This window comes from Oncorhynchus mykiss, chromosome 9 (genome assembly GCF_013265735.2).
Source record: "Oncorhynchus mykiss isolate Arlee chromosome 9, USDA_OmykA_1.1, whole genome shotgun sequence".
Lineage (NCBI taxonomy): Eukaryota > Metazoa > Chordata > Actinopteri > Salmoniformes > Salmonidae > Oncorhynchus > Oncorhynchus mykiss.
In genome coordinates, this window is record NC_048573.1 from 11913371 (window position 1) to 11935200 (window position 21830).

The 21830-nt window shown below is 42.8% G+C and overlaps 1 protein-coding gene across 5 annotated transcripts; it reads left to right on the forward strand.

Annotated features, from left to right (window-relative positions):
• The first annotated feature begins 4010 nt into the window (after window positions 1-4010).
• On the forward strand, window positions 4011-21101 carry LOC110531455 (mucin-19-like). Of its 5 annotated transcripts, none has more exons than XM_036987337.1 (11): window positions 4011-12109; window positions 12292-12407; window positions 12512-12573; window positions 12721-12851; window positions 14135-14206; window positions 14647-14812; window positions 15623-15778; window positions 18068-18186; window positions 18609-18727; window positions 18950-19087; window positions 19283-21101. In XM_036987337.1, the coding sequence occupies exons 1-11, from the start codon at window positions 4027-4029 to the stop codon at window positions 19313-19315; spliced, it is 9195 nt and encodes a 3064-aa protein (XP_036843232.1). In that variant the 5' UTR covers window positions 4011-4026; the 3' UTR covers window positions 19316-21101. The 5 variants fall into 5 exon arrangements, 3 of the variants coding, with proteins under 3 accessions (XP_036843232.1, XP_036843231.1, XP_036843233.1); XM_036987336.1 differs by having other exon boundaries at window positions 4013-12109; window positions 19278-21101; XR_005053176.1 differs by lacking the exons at window positions 4011-12109; window positions 12292-12407; window positions 12512-12573; ... (2 more) ...; window positions 14647-14812; window positions 15623-15778 and adding an exon at window positions 17767-17912.
• Window positions 21102-21830: the final 729 nt, after the last annotated feature.

Here is a 21830-nt window from a genome sequence, read left to right on the forward strand (position 1 = left end):
TTTGCCTTTCAGATCATAATGAACAAGATATGGGGGACCTGATCCTAAATCAACACCCGTACTCTGAGACACTTTGTGAATACAGGCCCTGGAGTGTGTTTTACATGGCATTTAGTTTTCAGAATGTTTTTACATTGAAATAATAATAATACAGTATTTTATTTAACTCACGGACTCTACAAGATGTGTAAATACGTCAATTTTCAGTGCATTTGTAAGGTAAAATATAAGTTACAACATATTGCAACACTGCAATGATGCTCAAAACCAAACGTATTGAATTTCTGAAAAACACACTCAAATATATGCACGGTATTTGTCGCAAATGTGAAGAGTATCAGTGAGTAAACTGGCAAATTATGGGAATGTTTATGTGACGTGAAAAACTTGCAATGTGAATAGTCAAATTAGAGAAATTCCAATTCATAGTCAAACTATAGGCAAACATATAGTAGTCATTAAAGTAAGCATTGTCCACGTCAGAACAACCTATAGGGCAAGAACCTCTGTTTCTGAAGAGGGACAGTAGACATCAAATCACATTTTATTTGTCACATACACATGTTTAGCCGATGATAATATGAGTTACAACATATTGCAACACTGCAATGATGCTCAAAACCAAACGTATTGAATTTCTGAAAAACACACTCAAATATATGCACGGTATTTGTCGCAAATGTGAAGAGTATCAGTGAGTAAACTGGCAAATTATGGGAATGTTTATGTGACGTGAAAAACTTGCAATGTGAATAGTCAAATTAGAGAAATTCCAATTCATAGTCAAACTATAGGCAAACATATAGTAGTCATTAAAGTAAGCATTGTCCACGTCAGAACAACCTATAGGGCAAGAACCTCTGTTTCTGAAGAGGGACAGTAGACATCAAATCACATTTTATTTGTCACATACACATGTTTAGCCGATGATAATATGAGTGTAGCGAAATGCTTGTGCTTCTAGTTCCGACCATGCAGTAATATCTAACAAGGATTCTAACAATTCCACAACAACTACCTTATACACACTAGTATAAAGTAATTAATAAGAAAATGTACATACAAATATACAGTGGGGCAAAAAAGTATTTAGTCAGCCACCAATTGTGTAAGTTCTCCCACTTAAAAAGATGAGAGAGGCCTGTAATTTTCATCATAGGTACACTTCAACTATGACAGACAAAATGAGAAAAAAAATCTAGAAAATCACATTGTAGGATTTTTAATGAATTTATTTGCAAATTATGGTGGAAAATAAGTATTTGGTCAATTTTTTTTTTTACCTTTATTTAACCAGGCAAGTCAGTTAAGAACAAATTCTTATTTTCAATGACGGCCTGGGAACAGTGGGTTAACTGCCTGTTCAGGGGCAGAACGACAGATTTGTACCTTGTCAGCTCGGGGGTTTGAACTCGCAACCTTCCGGTTACTAGTCCAACGCTCTAACCACTAGGTGCCGCCCCAATAACAAAAGTTTATCCTTGTCGTTGATGATATTTTTGGCCTTCCTGTGACATCGGGTGGTGTAGGTGTCCTGGAGGGCAGGTAGTTTGCCACCGGTGATGCGTTGTAGAAAATCTTAAGACAGTTGTGCTACAAGTCATCTAATGCTATGAGCAAATGTTAATAAGCAATTTTTATGATGACGATAAAAGTAATTAGGTAGGATTTCTCTATTAAGAGGAACGGAGTGGCATTTATAGGGAACTCTATACTTCTAGAGTTTCGTTTCAGCAGCTTTCATAGTCATATAACCTTGCATGTTGCACCATACTTTAAACCTGCAATAAAATGAACCAATGGAAACATGTCAAATGAGTTCAGCTAACTGCTCAGTGCTCATGAATCTTTTGACATTATCTGAGATGGAAAATGTATGTAATTACATTATCAAATAAAATGTTATTAGTCACATGCACAGAATACAACAGTCTGTCTGTGAACAATTGTTGGAAAAATTACCTGTGTTATACACAAAGTAGATGCCCTAACCGACTTGCCAAAACTATAGTTTGTTAACAAGAAATTTGTGGAGTGGTTGAAAAACTAGTTTTAATGACTCCAACCTAAGTGTATGTAAACTTCCGACTTCAACTATATGTACAGCCACTGTGGGGACGACGTCATCGATGCACTTATTTATGAAGCCAGTGACTGATGTTGTGTACTCCTCAATGTCATCGGAAGAATCCCGAAACATATTCCAGTCTGTGCTATCTTATGGCCGTATACAGGTGATTGAGTGCGGTCTTAGTGCCATCATTGGTTTGTGGTGGTAAATAAACAGCTACAAAGAATATAGATGAAAAATCTCTCTGTAAATAGTGTGGTCTACAGCTTATCAAGAGATCTTTTACCTCAGGCGAGCAAAACCTTGAGACTTCCTTATTATTTTGTGCACCAGCTGTTGTTTACTAATATACTGTACATAGACCGTCACCCCTTATCTTACCAGAGGCGGCCGTTCTACCCTGCCGAAAAATCGTGTATTCATGACGTCGTTCAGCCACGACTCAGTGAAACACAAGATATTACAATTTTTAATGTCACATTGGTAGAATATAGAGGCAGATTACCCACTAGCCGTCGGATCCTTACAAGGAACCCAGAGCTACGTCCCCGATATCTCCGTCTCATTCTCCTGTGAATGACAGGGATGAGGGCCTTGTCGGGTGTCTGGAGTAAATCCTTCGTGTTGGACTCATTAAAGAAAAAAATCTTCTTCCAGTACGAGGTGAGTAATCGCTGTCCTAATGTATAGAAGCTATTTTCGGTCATAAGAGACGGCAGAAACATTATGTACAAAATAGGTTACACATAACGCGAAAAAACACACAATAGCACAATTGGTTAGGGGACCGTAAAACGAACAACAAAGCGGCAGCCATCTCTTCCGGCGCCATTATATTGGGATGTGAAGTTACAAAAACGTTATATTGAAATATTTCATTCAATAAAGGATTGTATTTAACGAGCAAGGAAAATATAGACGATGTGGGAAAGCAGTCCTAATTATCTATTTGTTTTTGTTGAAATAACTGTTAGAAAACTGTACTAATGATTCATTCTCTACCACCCAAAACAGCAAATACAGCCTCATCAACTGATTTCACTATAACATCTAAAGAGAAAATTCATCCACCAACAGATGGGATAACAACATTTAAAATGGGGCTGAAAAACCCAGACAGACTCAAAACAAATATAAATGCATCTGTGAGGAATATGGTGGCAGCAACAAGTGCCTTGCAGGAAATAAAACCCTCACAACCTCCTACGGTTACAAATGAGTCTGCCACTAATAATGAACAATCTTCAGCAGTCAAGGAAGGGAAAATATCGGCCACTACCGTTGGACTCTCATCTACCCAGAGAACTGAAAGTACAACTGCAGAGCCAACTGACTCCACAACTGCAGCGGGAACGACCCTTGAAGATCACACAACAACGTTAGAAATGTCAACAATTCCAGCTGAAACAACTACCATTGTTACACAAGAACCATCAGCTAGCCCAGATACTGTGACAAGCCCATCTCCCACAATCACTACTGGTCACACAACAGTGCCCTCTGACGTTACAAGTGAGTCTCTAACTAGCACTGCTGGTACCTCAACATCAGGTGAGGCATCAACAACTTCTGAAGCAAACACATCTGCTGAACAATCAACGGCGACTTCAGCTAGTTTAACAAGTGCAACTCTGGAAGCCACGTTTTCAACATCGGGAGTGACCATGACACCAGCATCAACCGAAGACACAATGGAAACAACTACAGCTATGTCATCAAGTGTAACAGAAACTTCAACCAGTACCTCGACGGAAACAAGTCCCTCACAACATTCTACGATTACCAGTGAGCCTGCCACTACAAACGAACTAACTTCAGCAGTCACGGACGGGCAAATATCTTCCACTACCGTTGGACTCTCATCTACCCAAGGATCTGAAAGTACAACTGCAGAGCAAACTGACTCCACAACTGCAGGGGGAACGACCCTTGAAGATCACACAACAACGTTAGAAATGTCAACAATTCTAGCTGAAACAACTACCATTGTTACACAAGAACCATCAGCTAGCCCAGAGACTGTGACAAGCCCATCTCCCACAATCACTTCTGTTCACACAACAGTGCCCTCTGACGTTACAAGTGAGTCTCTAACTAGCACTGCTGGTGCCTCAACATCAGGTGAGGCATCAACAACTTCTGAAGCAAACACATCTGCTGAAGAATCGACAGCGACTTCAGCTGGTTTAACAAGTGCAACTGTGGGAGCTACGTTTTCAACATCGGGAGTGACCATGACACCAGAATCAACCAAAGACACAATGGAAACAACTACAGCTATGTCCTCAAGTGTAACAGAAACTTCAACCAGTACTTTGACGGAAACAAGTCCCTCACAATCTTCTACGATTACCAGTGAGCCTTCCACTACAAATGAACCAACTTCAGCAGTCACGGGCGGGCAAATATCTTCCACTACCGTTGGACTCTCATCTACCCAGGGAACTGAAAGTACAACTGCAGAGCAAACTGACTCCACAACTGCAGCGGGAACGACCCTTGAAGATCACACAACAACGTTAGAAATGTCAACAATTCCAGCTGAAACAACTACCATTGTTACACAAGAACCATCAGCTAGCCCAGATACTGTGACAAGCCCATCTCCCACAATCACTACTGGTCACACAACAGTGCCCTCTGACGTTACAAGTGAGTCTCTAACTAGCACTGCTGGTACCTCAACATCAGGTGAGGCATCAACAACTTCTGAAGCAAACACATCTGCTGAACAATCGACAGCGACTTCAGCTAGTTTAACAAGTGCAACTCTGGAAGCCACGTTTTCAACATCGGGAGTGACCATGACACCAGCATCAACCAAAGACACAATGGAAACAACTATAGCTATGTCATCAAGTGTAACAGAAACTTCAACCAGTACCTCGACGGAAACAAGTCCCTCACAACATGCTACGATTACCAGTGAGCCTGCCACTACAAATGAACTAACTTCAGCAGTCACGGGCGGGCAAATATCTTCCACTACCGTTGGACTCTCATCTACCCAGGGATCTGAAAGTACAACTGCAGAGCCAACTGACTCCACAACTGCAGCGGGAACGACCCTTGAAGATCACACAACAACGTTAGAAATGTCAACAATTCCAGCTGAAACAACTACCATTGTTACACAAGAACCATCAGCTAGCCCAGATACTGTGACAAGCCCATCTCCCACAATCACTACTGGTCACACAACAGTGCCCTCTGACGTTACAAGTGAGTCTCTAACTAGCACTGCTGGTACCTCAACATCAGGTGAGGCATCAACAACTTCTGAAGCAAACACATCTGCTGAACAATCGACGGCGACTTCAGCTAGTTTAACAAGTGCAACTCTGGAAGCCACGTTTTCAACATCGGGAGTGACCATGACACCAGCATCAACCGAAGACACAATGGAAACAACTACAGCTATGTCATCAAGTGTAACAGAAACTTCAACCAGTACCTCGACGGAAACAAGTCCCTCACAACATTCTACGATTACCAGTGAGCCTGCCACTACAAACGAACTAACTTCAGCAGTCACGGGCGGGCAAATATCTTCCACTACCGTTGGACTCTCATCTACCCAAGGATCTGAAAGTACAACTGCAGAGCAAACTGACTCCACAACTGCAGCGGGAACGACCCTTGAAGATCACACAACAACGTTAGAAATGTCAACAATTCTAGCTGAAACAACTACCATTGTTACACAAGAACCATCAGCTAGCCCAGAGACTGTGACAAGCCCATCTCCCACAATCACTTCTGTTCACACAACAGTGCCCTCTGACGTTACAAGTGAGTCTCTAACTAGCACTGCTGGTGCCTCAACATCAGGTGAGGCATCAACAACTTCTGAAGCAAACACATCTGCTGAAGAATCGACAGCGACTTCAGCTGGTTTAACAAGTGCAACTGTGGGAGCTACGTTTTCAACATCGGGAGTGACCATGACACCAGAATCAACCAAAGACACAATGGAAACAACTACAGCTATGTCCTCAAGTGTAACAGAAACTTCAACCAGTACTTTGACGGAAACAAGTCCCTCACAATCTTCTACGATTACCAGTGAGCCTTCCACTACAAATGAACTAACTTCAGCAGTCACGGGCGGGCAAATATCTTCCACTACCGTTGGACTCTCATCTACCCAGGGAACTGAAAGTACAACTGCAGAGCAAACTGACTCCACAACTGCAGCGGGAACGACCCTTGAAGATCACACAACAACGTTAGAAATGTCAACAATTCCAGCTGAAACAACTACCATTGTTACACAAGAACCATCAGCTAGCCCAGATACTGTGACAAGCCCATCTCCCACAATCACTACTGGTCACACAACAGTGCCCTCTGACGTTACAAGTGAGTCTCTAACTAGCACTGCTGGTACCTCAACATCAGGTGAGGCATCAACAACTTCTGAAGCAAACACATCTGCTGAACAATCGACAGCGACTTCAGCTAGTTTAACAAGTGCAACTCTGGAAGCCACGTTTTCAACATCGGGAGTGACCATGACACCAGCATCAACCAAAGACACAATGGAAACAACTATAGCTATGTCATCAAGTGTAACAGAAACTTCAACCAGTACCTCGACGGAAACAAGTCCCTCACAACATGCTACGATTACCAGTGAGCCTGCCACTACAAATGAACTAACTTCAGCAGTCACGGGCGGGCAAATATCTTCCACTACCGTTGGACTCTCATCTACCCAGGGATCTGAAAGTACAACTGCAGAGCCAACTGACTCCACAACTGCAGCGGGAACGACCCTTGAAGATCACACAACAACGTTAGAAATGTCAACAATTCCAGCTGAAACAACTACCATTGTTACACAAGAACCATCAGCTAGCCCAGATACTGTGACAAGCCCATCTCCCACAATCACTACTGGTCACACAACAGTGCCCTCTGACGTTACAAGTGAGTCTCTAACTAGCACTGCTGGTACCTCAACATCAGGTGAGGCATCAACAACTTCTGAAGCAAACACATCTGCTGAACAATCGACGGCGACTTCAGCTAGTTTAACAAGTGCAACTCTGGAAGCCACGTTTTCAACATCGGGAGTGACCATGACACCAGCATCAACCAAAGACACAATGGAAACAACTATAGCTATGTCATCAAGTGTAACAGAAACTTCAACCAGCACCTCGACGGAAACAAGTCCCTCACAACATGCTACGATTACCAGTGAGCCTGCCACTACAAATGAACTAACTTCAGCAGTCACGGGCGGGCAAATATCTTCCACTACCGTTGGACTCTCATCTACCCAGGGATCTGAAAGTACAACTGCAGAGCCAACTGACTCCACAACTGCAGCGGGAACGACCCTTGAAGATCACACAACAACGTTAGAAATGTCAACAATTCCAGCTGAAACAACTACCATTGTTACACAAGAACCATCAGCTAGCCCAGATACTGTGACAAGCCCATCTCCCACAATCACTACTGGTCACACAACAGTGCCCTCTGACGTTACAAGTGAGTCTCTAACTAGCACTGCTGGTACCTCAACATCAGGTGAGGCATCAACAACTTCTGAAGCAAACACATCTGCTGAACAATCGACGGCGACTTCAGCTAGTTTAACAAGTGCAACTCTGGAAGCCACGTTTTCAACATCGGGAGTGACCATGACACCAGCATCAACCAAAGACACAATGGAAACAACTATAGCTATGTCATCAAGTGTAACAGAAACTTCAACCAGTACCTCGACGGAAACAAGTCCCTCACAACATTCTACGATTACCAGTGAGCCTGCCACTACAAATGAACTAACTTCAGCAGTCACAGGCGTGCAAATATCTTCCACTACCGTTGGACTCTCATCTACCCAGGGATCTGAAAGTACAACTGCAGAGCCAACTGACTCCACAACTGCAGCGGGAACGACCCTTGAAGATCACACAACAACTTTAGAAATAACAACAATTCCAGCAGAAACAACGACGATTGTTACACAAGAATCATCAGCTAGCCCAGAGACTGTGACAAGCCCATCTCCCACAATCACTACTGGTCACACAACAGTGCCCTCTGACGTTACAAGTGAGTCTCTAACTAGCACTGCTGGTACCTCAACATCAGGTGAGGCATCAACAACTTCTGAAGCAAACACATCTGCTGAACAATCGACGGCGACTTCAGCTAGTTTAACAAGTGCAACTCTGGAAGCCACGTTTTCAACATCGGGAGTGACCATGACACCAGCATCAACCAAAGACACAATGGAAACAACTATAGCTATGTCATCAAGTGTAACAGAAACTTCAACCAGCACCTCGACGGAAACAAGTCCCTCACAACATGCTACGATTACCAGTGAGCCTGCCACTACAAATGAACTAACTTCAGCAGTCACGGGCGGGCAAATATCTTCCACTACCGTTGGACTCTCATCTACCCAGGGATCTGAAAGTACAACTGCAGAGCCAACTGACTCCACAACTGCAGCGGGAACGACCCTTGAAGATCACACAACAACGTTAGAAATGTCAACAATTCCAGCTGAAACAACTACCATTGTTACACAAGAACCATCAGCTAGCCCAGATACTGTGACAAGCCCATCTCCCACAATCACTACTGGTCACACAACAGTGCCCTCTGACGTTACAAGTGAGTCTCTAACTAGCACTGCTGGTACCTCAACATCAGGTGAGGCATCAACAACTTCTGAAGCAAACACATCTGCTGAACAATCGACGGCGACTTCAGCTAGTTTAACAAGTGCAACTCTGGAAGCCACGTTTTCAACATCGGGAGTGACCATGACACCAGCATCAACCAAAGACACAATGGAAACAACTATAGCTATGTCATCAAGTGTAACAGAAACTTCAACCAGTACCTCGACGGAAACAAGTCCCTCACAACATTCTACGATTACCAGTGAGCCTGCCACTACAAATGAACTAACTTCAGCAGTCACAGGCGTGCAAATATCTTCCACTACCGTTGGACTCTCATCTACCCAGGGATCTGAAAGTACAACTGCAGAGCCAACTGACTCCACAACTGCAGCGGGAACGACCCTTGAAGATCACACAACAACTTTAGAAATAACAACAATTCCAGCAGAAACAACGACGATTGTTACACAAGAATCATCAGCTAGCCCAGAGACTGTGACAAGCCCATCTCCCACAATCACTACTGGTCACACAACAGTGCCCTCTGACGTTACAAGTGAGTCTCTAACTAGCACTGCTGGTACCTCAACATCAGGTGAGGCATCAACAACTTCTGAAGCAAACACATCTGCTGAAGAATCGACAGCGACCTCAGCTGGTTTAACAAGTGCAACTGTGGAAGCTACGTTTTCAACATCGGGAGTGACCTTGACACCAGCATCAACCGAAGACACAATGGAAACAACTACAGCTATGTCATCAAGTGTAACAGAAACTTCAACCCGTACCTCGACGGAAACAAGTCCCTCACAACATTCTACGATTACCAGTGAGCCTGCCACTACAAACGAACTAACTTCAGCAGTCACGGACGGGCAAATATCTTCCACTACCGTTGGACTCTCATCTACCCAAGGATCTGAAAGTACAACTGCAGAGCAAACTGACTCCACAACTGCAGCGGGAACGACCCTTGAAGATCACACAACAACGTTAGAAATGACAACAATTCTAGCTGAAACAACTACCATTGTTACACAAGAACCATCAGCTAGCCCAGATACTGTGACAAGCCCATCTCCCACAATCACTTCTGGTCACACAACAGTGCCCTCTGACGTTACAAGTGAGTCTCTAACTAGCACTGCTGGTGCCTCAACATCAGGTGAGGCATCAACAACTTCTGAAGCAAACACATCTGCTGAAGAATCGACAGCGACTTCAGCTGGTTTAACAAGTGCAACTGTGGGAGCTACGTTTTCAACATCGGGAGTGACCATGACACCAGAATCAACCAAAGACACACTGGAAACAACTACAGCTATGTCCTCAAGTGTAACAGAAACTTCAACCAGTACTTCGACGGAAACAAGTCCCTCACAACCTTCTACTATTACCAGTGAGCCTGCCACTACAAATGAACTAACTTCAGCAGTCACGGACGGGCAAATATCTTCCACTACCGTTGGACTCTCATCTACCCAGGGAACTGAAAGTACAACTGCAGAGTCAACTGACTCCACAACTGCAGCGGGAACGACCCTTGAAGACCACACAACAACGTTAGAAATGTCAACAATTCCAGCTGAAACAACTACCATTGTTACACAAGAACCATCAGCTAGCCCAGATACTGTGACAAGCCCATCTCCCACAATCACTACTGGTCACACAACAGTGCCCTCTGATGTTACAAGTGAGTCTCTAACTAGCACTGCTGGTACCTCAACATCAGGTGAGGCATCAACAACTTCTGAAGCAAACACATCTGCTGAACAATCGACAGCGACTTCAGTTGGTTTAACAAGTGCAACTGTGGAAGCTACGTTTTCAACATCGGGAGTGACCATGACACCAGCATCAACCGAAGACACAATGGAAACAACTACAGCTATGTCATCAAGTGTAACAGAAACTTCAACCAGTACCTCGACGGAAACAAGTCCCTCACAACATTCTACGATTACCAATGAGCCTGCCACTACAAATGAACTAACTTCAGCAGTCACGGGCGGGCAAATATCTTCCACTACCGTTGGACTCTCATCTACCCAAGGATCTGAAAGTACAACTGCAGAGCAAACTGACTCCACAACTGCAGCGGGAACGACCCTTGAAGATCACACAACAACTTTAGAAATAACAACAATTCCAGCTGAAACAACGACGATTGTTACACAAGAACCATCAGCTAGCCCAGAGACTGTGACAAGCCCATCTCCCACAATCACTTCTGGTCACACAACAGTGCCCTCTGACGTTACAAGTGAGTCTCTAACTAGCACTGCTTTTGCCTCAACATCAGGTGAGGCATCAACAACTTCTGAAGCAAACACATCTGCTGAAGAATCGACAGCGACTTCAGCTGGTTTAACAAGTGCAACTGTGGAAGCTACGTTTTCAACATCGGGAGTGACCATGACACCAGCATCAACCGAAGACACAATGGAAACAACTACAGCTATGTCATCAAGTGTAACAGAAACTTCAACCAGTACCTCGACGGAAACAAGTCCCTCACAACATTCTACGATTACCAATGAGCCTGCCACTACAAATGAACTAACTTCAGCAGTCACGGGCGGGCAAATATCTTCCACTACCGTTGGACTCTCATCTACCCAAGGATCTGAAAGTACAACTGCAGAGCAAACTGACTCCACAACTGCAGCGGGAACGACCCTTGAAGATCACACAACAACTTTAGAAATAACAACAATTCCAGCTGAAACAATAACGAATGTTACACAAGGACCATCAACTAGCCCAACAATAGAAGCAATAACCACAACACAGTCTCCAACTCCCACATCTACCACACCCTTTCTAACTACTCAAACTACATTACCTTTCACAACCACACCCAACACACCATCAACTACATCAACTACCCCACCTACCACACCTTCTACAACCACCCTAATTACATCAACTACCGCACCTACCACACCTCCAACTACATTAACTACATCAACTACACCTACCACACCTTCTCCAACTACCCTAACTACATTAACTACACATTCTACTACACCTATCCCAACTGCCCCTTCTACTACACCTACCCCAACTACCCCTTCTACTACCCCTTCTACTACACCTAACCTAACTACAACACCTACCCCAACTACCCCTTATACTACACCTATCCCAACTACCCCTTCTAATACACCTACCCATTCTACTACACCTACCCCAACTATCCCTTCTACTACACCTATCCCAACTACCCCTTCTATTACACCTACCCCTTCTACTACACCTACTTCAACTACCCCAACTAACCCTTCTACTGCATCCAGTCCAACTTCTACAACTGCATCTGCTTCATTGACGTCAACTTCACTCTCAACAACTGGACCTCCGATAATTGTGACTGTGGGTGAGTGATCACATGACCTGATCAGGAAATACTCCGTGATACTACTAGGGTTTGGAGGTTTTTTGTCAGTAAAAAACTGCCAGTCCTATGGAATATACTGTCCTGGTTTATCTAACTACTACTGGTCCATAAATGGTCTAATTGTTGTTCCTTATCGTCCTATTCATGTCAATGAACTACAGACACTATTGAAGTATCAACAGATGTCACTGTTAGACTCAACAAAACATTTAAAGAAGAATACAGTCACCCGTCAACACAGGAATACCAAGATTTTACAAAAAATTTCACCAACGATGTAAGTGCCTAATTTACATAAACTATTTTTTTAATGATACATGTATAATCTTAATGAGCTCATTAATAGTAACTAACTGAGCTACAACAACTTATGTTTTCCAGATGACCTTACTGTACAACCGCACTATTAACAATTTTATCGACATAGTAATAATAGGACTCAGGTATGTGAACATTTGAGGAAACGTCGCAACAAAGAGGCAGTATGCATGTACATTAAACACTTACTTTAAAAGGTTAGTTGAACCTCTTTTTAGAACGTCTATTTAAAATGTGGAACCTTTTTTTGGAATCTCTTCGCTCTCTATCAGGAATGGCAGTGTAGTGGTGGAGCATGTGGTTCTACTGCGCATAGAGAATGGGAAGAACCTAAGTAATGAGATTGCTGAGTCAGAAAAACAAATCAAGGACATTCTCAACGCGGCCAAAAACTGCACCACAGGTCAGTAACTGACTACAAATCAAATCAAATCAAAATCCAATCAAATGTATTTATATAGCCCTTTTTACATCAGCTGATATCTCAAAGTGCTGTACAGAAACCCAGCCTAAAACTCAAAACAGCAAGCATACAGGTGTAGAAGCACGGTGGCTTGGAAAAAGCCACCCTAGAAAGGCCAAAACCTTGGAAGAAACCTAGAGAGGAACCAGGCTATGAGGGGTGGCCAGTCCTCTTCTGGCTGTGCCGGGTGTAGATTATAACAGAACATGGCCAAAATGTTCAAATGTTCATAAATTATCAGCATGGTCAAATAATAATAATCACAGTAGTTGTTGAGGGTGCAACAAGTCAGCACCTCAGGAGTAAGTGTCAGCTGGCTTTTCATAGCCGATCATTGAGAGTATCTCTACCGCTCCTGCTGTCTCTAGAGAGTTGAAAACAGCAGGTCTGGGACAGGTAGCATGTCCAGTGAACAGGTCAGGGTTCCATAGCCGCAGGCAGAACAGTTGAAACTGGAACAGCAGCAGGGCCGGGTGGACTGGAGACAGGAAGGAGTCATCATGCCAGGTAGTCCTGAGGCATGGTCCGAGGGCTCAGGTCCTCCTCCAAGAGAGAGAAAGAAAGAAAGAAAGAAAGAAAAATTTGAGAGAGCATACTTAAATTCACACAGGACACCGGATAAGACAGGAGAAGTACTCCAGATATAACAGACTGACCCTAGCCCCCCGACACAAACTACTGCAGCATAAATACTGGAGGCTGAGACAGGAGGGGTCAGGAGACACTGTAGCCCCATCCTATGATACCCCCAGACAGGGCCAAACAGGCAGGATATAACCCCACCCACTTTGCCAAAGCACAGCCCCCACACCACTAGAGGGATATCTTCAACCACCAACTTACCATCCTGAGACAAGGCCGAGTATAGCTAGTCAGACTACAGACACTTACGATATTAGAAACCGGTTAAGTAGGCCAGAGCGAAACACTCTGAATTTATGAATGGACAATCTGTCAATGTTCTGAATTTCCGAACACCCCGAGAGCGCACTCTGGCACTCCAGATTTGAATTTACGATCACACCCACCGTTGTTAAAATCACATATTAGACCTGGGTTAGCTGACCAATGTGTATGAAATTACAGAAAAGTAAGAAAAATTACCACTCGTAAACTTTACATTGACAAAAAATTTCTACTGCGTTATTAAAATATGGTATTATTGACAAATCACATGTCAAATCATTTGTTTTGTATAACAAACCTTTCTGTTGCATTCACAGGCCAAGTAGGCTGTATTGGGGTGGACATAATTGGAGATGTCATAGTAAAAAATTCTACATTTGATAAAGAATGTAAGTACACTAAAGCCTATATTTGTGAGTCCACACCAGGGTATCTATGGATATCCTTTCAACACATTTTAGTGAATGAGGTTATACTGTAAAGCTGTTCCTACCAGGGTTGGGGTCAGTTACTGTAATTCAGAACACCAAGAGTGTGCAAAGCTGTCACCAAGGCAAAAGGTGGCTACTTTCAAGAACTTAAAATATAACCTATTTTGAATTGTTTAACACTTTTTGGTTACTACATTATTCCATATGTGTTATTTCATAGTTTTGATGTCATCACTATTATTCAACAATGTAGAAAATAGTACAAATAAAGAAAAACCCTTGAATGAGTAGGTTTGTCCAAACCTTTGAACAATTCAAATTCATCTCCTGCATTAACATAACATAATTTTGAACTTTGAACTTAATATTCTTTTTAACTTACCATTGTCTTTGTGTAGCGGTATGCGACACGACCAAACTAGATAAGGACTTGAGGATATACTACCATGCAGCACAAATAGATGGGCGACTGGTCTGTGTCTCTCCCTGTGCCCCCGGACACAACAGGGAAAAGAACTGCAACACCGGCACCTGTAGTATGTCAAGGGACGGTCCGGTCTGCAGGTAAGAGTATTACCTCTTATGACTTCTTATAACATAACATTGCATAAAATATAACATATAGCCAACATACAACATATAGACAACATATAGCCAACATACAACATATAGCCAACATACAACATATAGACAACATACAACATATAGCCAACATTCAACATATAGACAACATACAACATATAGACAACATATAGACAACATACAACATATAGACAACATATAGCCAACATACAACATATAGACAACACACAACATATAGCCAACATATAGACAACATACAACATATAGACAACATACAACATATAGACAACATATAGACAACATACAACATATAGACAACATACAACATATAGACAACATATAGACAACATACAACATATAGACAACATACAACATATAGCCAACATACAACATATAGACAACATACAACATATAGACAACATACAACATATAGACAACATATAGACAACATACAACATATAGACAACATACAACATATAGCCAACATACAACATGTAGACAACATACAACATATAGACAACATGCAACAAATAGCCAACATACAACATATAGCCAACATACAAAATATAGCCAACACACTACATAGAGCCAACATATAGCCAACATACTAAATATAGCCAATATACTACATGTAGCCAACATATAACATATACAACATATATCCAACATACAACATCTAGCCAACACACTACATATAGCCAACATACTAGTCAACATATAGCCAACATAAAACCAGCACAATGACTCCACTTAACCCTCCATCCTTCTGTGTCCCATCCACCACCCACACAGATGTAACCAGGACTACTGGTACCTAGACTCCGATTGCTTCGGTCCTATCCTGAAGAGGGACCTCTTTGCCGTGCTACTGACCCTGGCAGGACTGGCGATAGTAGCCGTGGGGGTCATGGTGGTCTATGTGCCCTGGCATAGACGACAATTACATAGGTGAGACTGACTACACATCAACACAGCAGCTAAAAATATCAGGGACAACACAAAGAGTGACATAAATGTTTACGTGCAGTAAGTGAAGCCTTCACCACCTAGTCACGAGAGAAGCCTTCACCATCTAGTCATGAGAGAAGCCTTCACCATCTAGTCATGAGAGATCCCTTCACCATCTAGTCACGAGAGAAGCCTTCACCATCTAGTCACGAGAGAAGCCTTCACCATCTAGTCATGAGAGAAGCCTTCACCACCTAGTCACGAGACAAGCCTTCACCATCTAGTCACGAGAGAAGCCTTCACCATCTAGTCATGAGAGAAGCCTTCACTATCTAGTCACGAGAGAAGCCTTCACCACCTAGTCACGAGAGAACCCTTCACCATCTAGTCACGAGAGAAGCCTTCACCACCTAGTCACGAGAGAAGCCACCACCTAGTCATGAGAGAACCCTTCACCATCTAGTCACGAGAGAAGCCTTCACCACCTAGTCACGAGAGAAGCCACCACCTAGTCATGAGAGAACCCTTCACCATCTAGTCACGAGAGAAGCCTTCACCACCTAGTCACGAGAGAACCCTTCACCATCTAGTCATGAGAGAAGCCTTCACCATCTAGTCATGAGAGATCCCTTCACCATCTAGTCACAAGAGAACCCTTCACCATCTAGTCACGAGAGATCCCTTCACCATCTAGTCACGAGAGAACCCTTCACCATCTAGTCACAAGAGAAGCCTTCACCACCTAGTCATGAGAGAAGCCTTCACCATCTAGTCACGAGAGAACCCTTCACCATCTAGTCATGAGAGATCCCTTCACCATCTAGTCACGAGAGAAGCCTTCACCACCTAGTCACGAGAGAAGCCTTCACCATCTAGTCATGAGAGATCCCTTCACCATCTAGTCACGAGAGAAGCCTTCACCACCTAGTCACGAGAGAAGCCTTCACCATCTAGTCACGAGAGAAGCCTTCACCACCTAGTCACGAGAGAACCCTTCACCATCTAGTCATGAGAGATCCCTTCACCACCTAGTCATGAGAGAACCCTTCACCATCTAGTCATGAGAGAAGCCACCACCTAGTCATGAGAGAAGCCTTCACCATCTAGTCACGAGAGAAGCCTTCACCATCTAGTCACGAGAGAAGCCTTCACCATCTAGTCACGAGAGAACCCTTCACCATCTAGTCATGAGAGAAGCCACCACCTAGTCATGAGAGAAGCCTTCACCACCTAGTCACGAGAGAAGCCTTCACCACCTAGTCACGAGAGAAGCCTTCACCACCTAGTCATGAGAGAAGCCACCACCTAGTCATGAGAGAAGCCTTCACCACCTAGTCACGAGAGAAGCCTTCACCACCTAGTCACGAGAGAAGCCTTCACCATCTAGTCACGAGAGAAGCCTTCACCATCTAGTCACGAGAGAACCCTTCACCATCTAGTCATGAGAGAAGCCACCACCTAGTCATGAGAGAAGCCTTCACTATCTAGTCATGAGAGAAGCCTTCACCACCTAGTCATGAGAGAACCCTTCACCATCTAGTCACGAGAGAAGCCTTCACCATCTAGTCATGAGAGAACCCTTCACCACCTAGTCATGAGAGAACCCTTCACCATCTAGTCATGAGAGAAGCTAATGTGTGGATTTGTAAAGCTAAAACAACAGGAGTAAGATGTTGGCACAGACAACAAGCCTGGAGGTGAAACACAACATATGTAATACAAAGCTATGCATTTGTTTAGAATTTGGATATGATGAACTCTGACCTCCACCACATATTGTCACGCCCTGGCCATAGAGAGGCCTTTTATTCTCTATTTTGGTTAAGCCAGGGTGTGACTAGTGTGGGCATTCTATGTTATTTTTTCTATGTTTTTGCATTTCTTTGTTTTTGGCCGGGTATGGTTCTCAATCAGGGAAAGCTGTCTGTCGTTGTCTCTGATTGAGAACCATACTTAGGTAGCTCTTGTCCACATGGGTTTTGTGGGTAGTTTAGTATCTGTACCAGACAGAACTGTTTCGGTTATTCTTTTTTTTTTGTATTTAGTGTTCAGTTGCTAAAAATGAATTATAAACACGCTGCACCTTGGTCCTCACCTTCTTCTCTTGAATGCCGTGACACATATATATTTAACTGTAAGAGGTTGGAACTTTGAAACCTGGTTGAGGTTTTTTTTTAGGTTATTTTTTTAGCAATCAATGACACCAACCAATTATTCTCAAGACAATGATCATACTACAATGATCAGCAATGTATGCTCATAAAGTAAGTTTCTTCTCTCCCCCTTCAGGGTGAAAGATATTCATACTGGACAAGTTAACCAGTGGCTGGAGGAAGACTTTGAATGGCCCAACAGGCCAAATACAGGTGGCCACTTGGTTGGTTCAAGTAGTACCACAGTCCTAACAGGTACACTGTCTAAAGCCTACTCTGCCTCACCTGTCATAGGTTATTGCTCAAATTGTGTCTTAAGCGGTACATTTATAATATGCCATTCTTATACATTCTTTTACTTTTATCTGACCTAGTTTTGATTCTGTGCTCTTTTATGATACTATTCTGGATGTTCTATTTCTTACTGTTTGAAATTGAACACTGAAGAAGAACTTGTCAGTGAGCATTTCTCTGTATTGTTTCCACCTGCTGTTTCCTGTGGACGTAACACGTGAACTTTGATTTCATTTTACTTTCAACAGTGTGGCATAATGCTACCCCCTTCTGGAAAATGTATTTTAAAATATTCTTATCTGTAGAGTACCTTGGCATGTTTTAAAACATGAGTATCTTCAGTGGACCGTTTGTAAATATCCTTTTTGTCCCCTTTTATACAGAGAATGAGCCTAACCCACCTTATGGGGGCCGAGTGGGCATGCAGTACGACGCAGAGGGAGATTCCCTGTCATCCTCCAGTACAAGGCTGCAGTCTCCCTACCATGGAACACAGGCACAGGTGGGGATCTATTTTAGGTATCCTAGATGCCACCTCCTGCTGTGGTGCCTTTGAGCGAGGCACTTGACTTAACCCATGGCTCACCCTTGTTTCCGACCCCCTCCGTGTGTGTGGGAGACGAGTGCATGTTACTTAAAGGGTTTAAAGGCAACATTTTTTTTTTAAATTCCATGTTCTGAAAATGACAATGGACAATCAAGTCTTCTATTTCTTCTTCAAAAGGTGTCCAAGAGGCCTGAGATCATCTACCATGACTACAGTTCCTGGGGTGCTGATAGGGACGCCATTCAAGTCATGCAGACTACTGCCACCTCGTCAGGGCAGCATTTTACATTGAGTGACCCTGGCAGCCAATCAGAGGTGGGAATGGAATGTTCATCATAATGCTGTCACCTATGTATGTAATAGGTATGGTTGGCCCTCGTGAACTGTTTCAGCCTTCTGGGTGTGCTCTTTCCAAGTAAATTACTACATGATTGAGGACACAGGAGGTAGTGATCACTTTAGAAACCTATTCCATACTCAAATATATATAAATATTCCCTGACAGCTTAGGATCAGCATACCGGAGATAAGGACTTACTCTGAGATCTAGTGGGACATCCTCAACTCTTAAACAGAACTGGACAAAGAACAGGGTAATACATTTAAAGAAGTGTTTCTCATCGACCAACGGAATAAAGCAGAAAGAAAAAGGATCTCTTAACGGACAGTCTCCTCTTTGGGAGCGAAGCCTGAATAACGGTTGTGGGACAATGCTTTATTAACACTACACAGGATTGTCCAAAGAAGTATGGACTCACTGATACAGGAGGATGTGAAACCCAACCTCAGCTTCACTAATGGAATAATCTGCTCTCAAATCTATTACCTATCAGGAAACAACATGTTTTATATGCTATACTTCAGTGACGCATGTTTACAATAAATCTGCACAATGATATATGTTGCTTGTACCAGTTTACCAATTAGCGTGGCTTCTTTTGCACTTTGGTACCACAACAAATTAATGTTGTAATACCACATGTATATAACAATCTGTCTTTATATAGAACAGACATTGCACTGTGGTAGTTCTTATGAAATCAAAACATATTTAAAATGTGTACCAAAAACTAAGTTATTTTTTTAAACTGCATAATGTCAAACAATATTGTATTATTGGTATCACACATTAATAGAACAATAAACACATCTGAAATTGGCAGTGAAATGAACAATGAATGAAGGCCAAAGTGAGCCATTTCTAATCAGTGCCGCATCCTCTTGATCTTGTTTGGCTGCATGTTCAACGTTCTTTGGCTGTGCACTCATTTCATCTTTTCCTGTGCTCAAGCTCTAATTTGTTACTCCTACTTTGCCTTTAGTTCTAACTCCCTCGGTTGAACATCCACGGGCCTCACGCCACTACCCGTAGCACTCTTATCATCAGTCCTCCACCAATCAGCACTTTGACTACTGCTTTTGGATTGGCTGATGCCACTTTGATGTCATAATTCTTAGCGATGATGCGCAGATTCACCTTCGTACATGTATCTATCTCCCACGTAGGGTTTTCCACAAATGCTTCCAACGAGCCTGTGTGATTTTGCAACTTATAAAATGATTCCACTAGTCTTATAACCCATTAGGGTGGATGTCAGTGACAGCAACTCTACCACAAGTGTATTTTGAACACTCAAATATCTGAGCACATCAGAGCCTCACAGTCGGAGATTAGAGCAACTATCACAGGAAACAAAATCCCGGCCGAGCCCCCTTTCTGTTAAGTTCCCCAGCAAGAAACCAAAACATTTCACTCAAACAGAAGGAGGAACTAACAAAGAGTCACTAACAACCAAAACAAAAGGGAAGCGGGGATGATCATCTAAAATATTGTTTTTAGGAATATCTAATAGTGAGCGTCAACTGACGGTGTTAATCCTTCACATTTCTCAAGACAACTAGAGCACTGGGCCAGCACAGGTGAAACACCTTCTGACGAAAGAGATGGACAAGCCAGCACAGGTGAAACACCTTCCCACTAAAGAGATGGACAAGCCACCACAGGTGAAACACATACTGACTAAAGAGATGGACATGTCAGCACAGGTGAAACACATACTGACTAAAGAGATGGACAAGTCAGCACAGGTGAAACACATACTGATTAAAGAGATGGACAAGTCAGCACAGGTGTAACATACTGACTAACGATGAGACACCAATCGGTGCGCCTCACGTGCTGACACGTTAACGTCCAACCTCTAAATATAAATGGAAAAACCAAAGCCTGTAACAGGTCAGTTATGGATGGATGTGTAGGTTCAGAATTTGTTGTTGGCATGTCATGCCTAAGTTCACTAATCATGCCAATAAAAAAATAATCAAATTAGTTGGCAATTTCAGTTGGTTTTGTCATAAATGAGCCATCTTATTCAATGAATGATGGAGGCAAGTTTGCCTTTTTGGCAAAAAATGTAATTTAAGGTGCTCCAAAGCTTTTGACTATCATTCTTTACATAATTCATGTTTATGTCATAGTATAGTTTATTTTTATTTTTATTCAGTTTAGTCAGATGGATTTCTCAATTTGCAGTAAGTTTGCCAATCGGCAGTGCAGCCAGACTGATCTGCCATTCTTTTTGCTTCATCGCTCTCAACCATGCTTAAAAGTAACTGGAATAAGCAATTTCATAAATGTGTCAAGTGCAGCATCTGGTTGCTCCTCATTACACACCCCAGACCAGCAAATATTCTTTACATCTTTAACATAGGAATAACTACAAAACGTATTATATGACCTCTTATACACTATACTAGGCCTAGCCTTTGGAACGTTTCTTTTCCCAGATATGGCTACTATATTATGATGACTACATCTGATGAATTTGGACACTGCATTAGAATGCCCATCTGCTAGCCGCAGCCCGCTAGCTGTCTAGAGCATATTGGAATGTTTGCTGAAGAGATCCATCAGCCATTTTCTTGGGCCACTATACCTACTTTGCCAATTGGACTGAACCACTTTGCTACACGGAACTCTACTACTCCATCATGACTGGTCTATTCAACGTAACCGCACGAGGAGGCTATAACAGACTTCCTCTGTCGCGACGTCCCT

Coding starts and splice junctions, on each gene's coding strand:
- LOC110531455 (XM_036987336.1), top strand. CDS start 4,027: ATGTCAACAATTCTAGCTGAAACAACTACCATTGTTACACAAGAACCA. Junction 12,852..14,134: donor GGCCAAAAACTGCACCACAG/GTCAGTAACTGA, acceptor TTGCATTCACAG/GCCAAGTAGGCTGTATTGGG. Junction 15,779..18,067: donor CATAGACGACAATTACATAG/GTGAGACTGACT, acceptor CTCCCCCTTCAG/GGTGAAAGATATTCATACTG.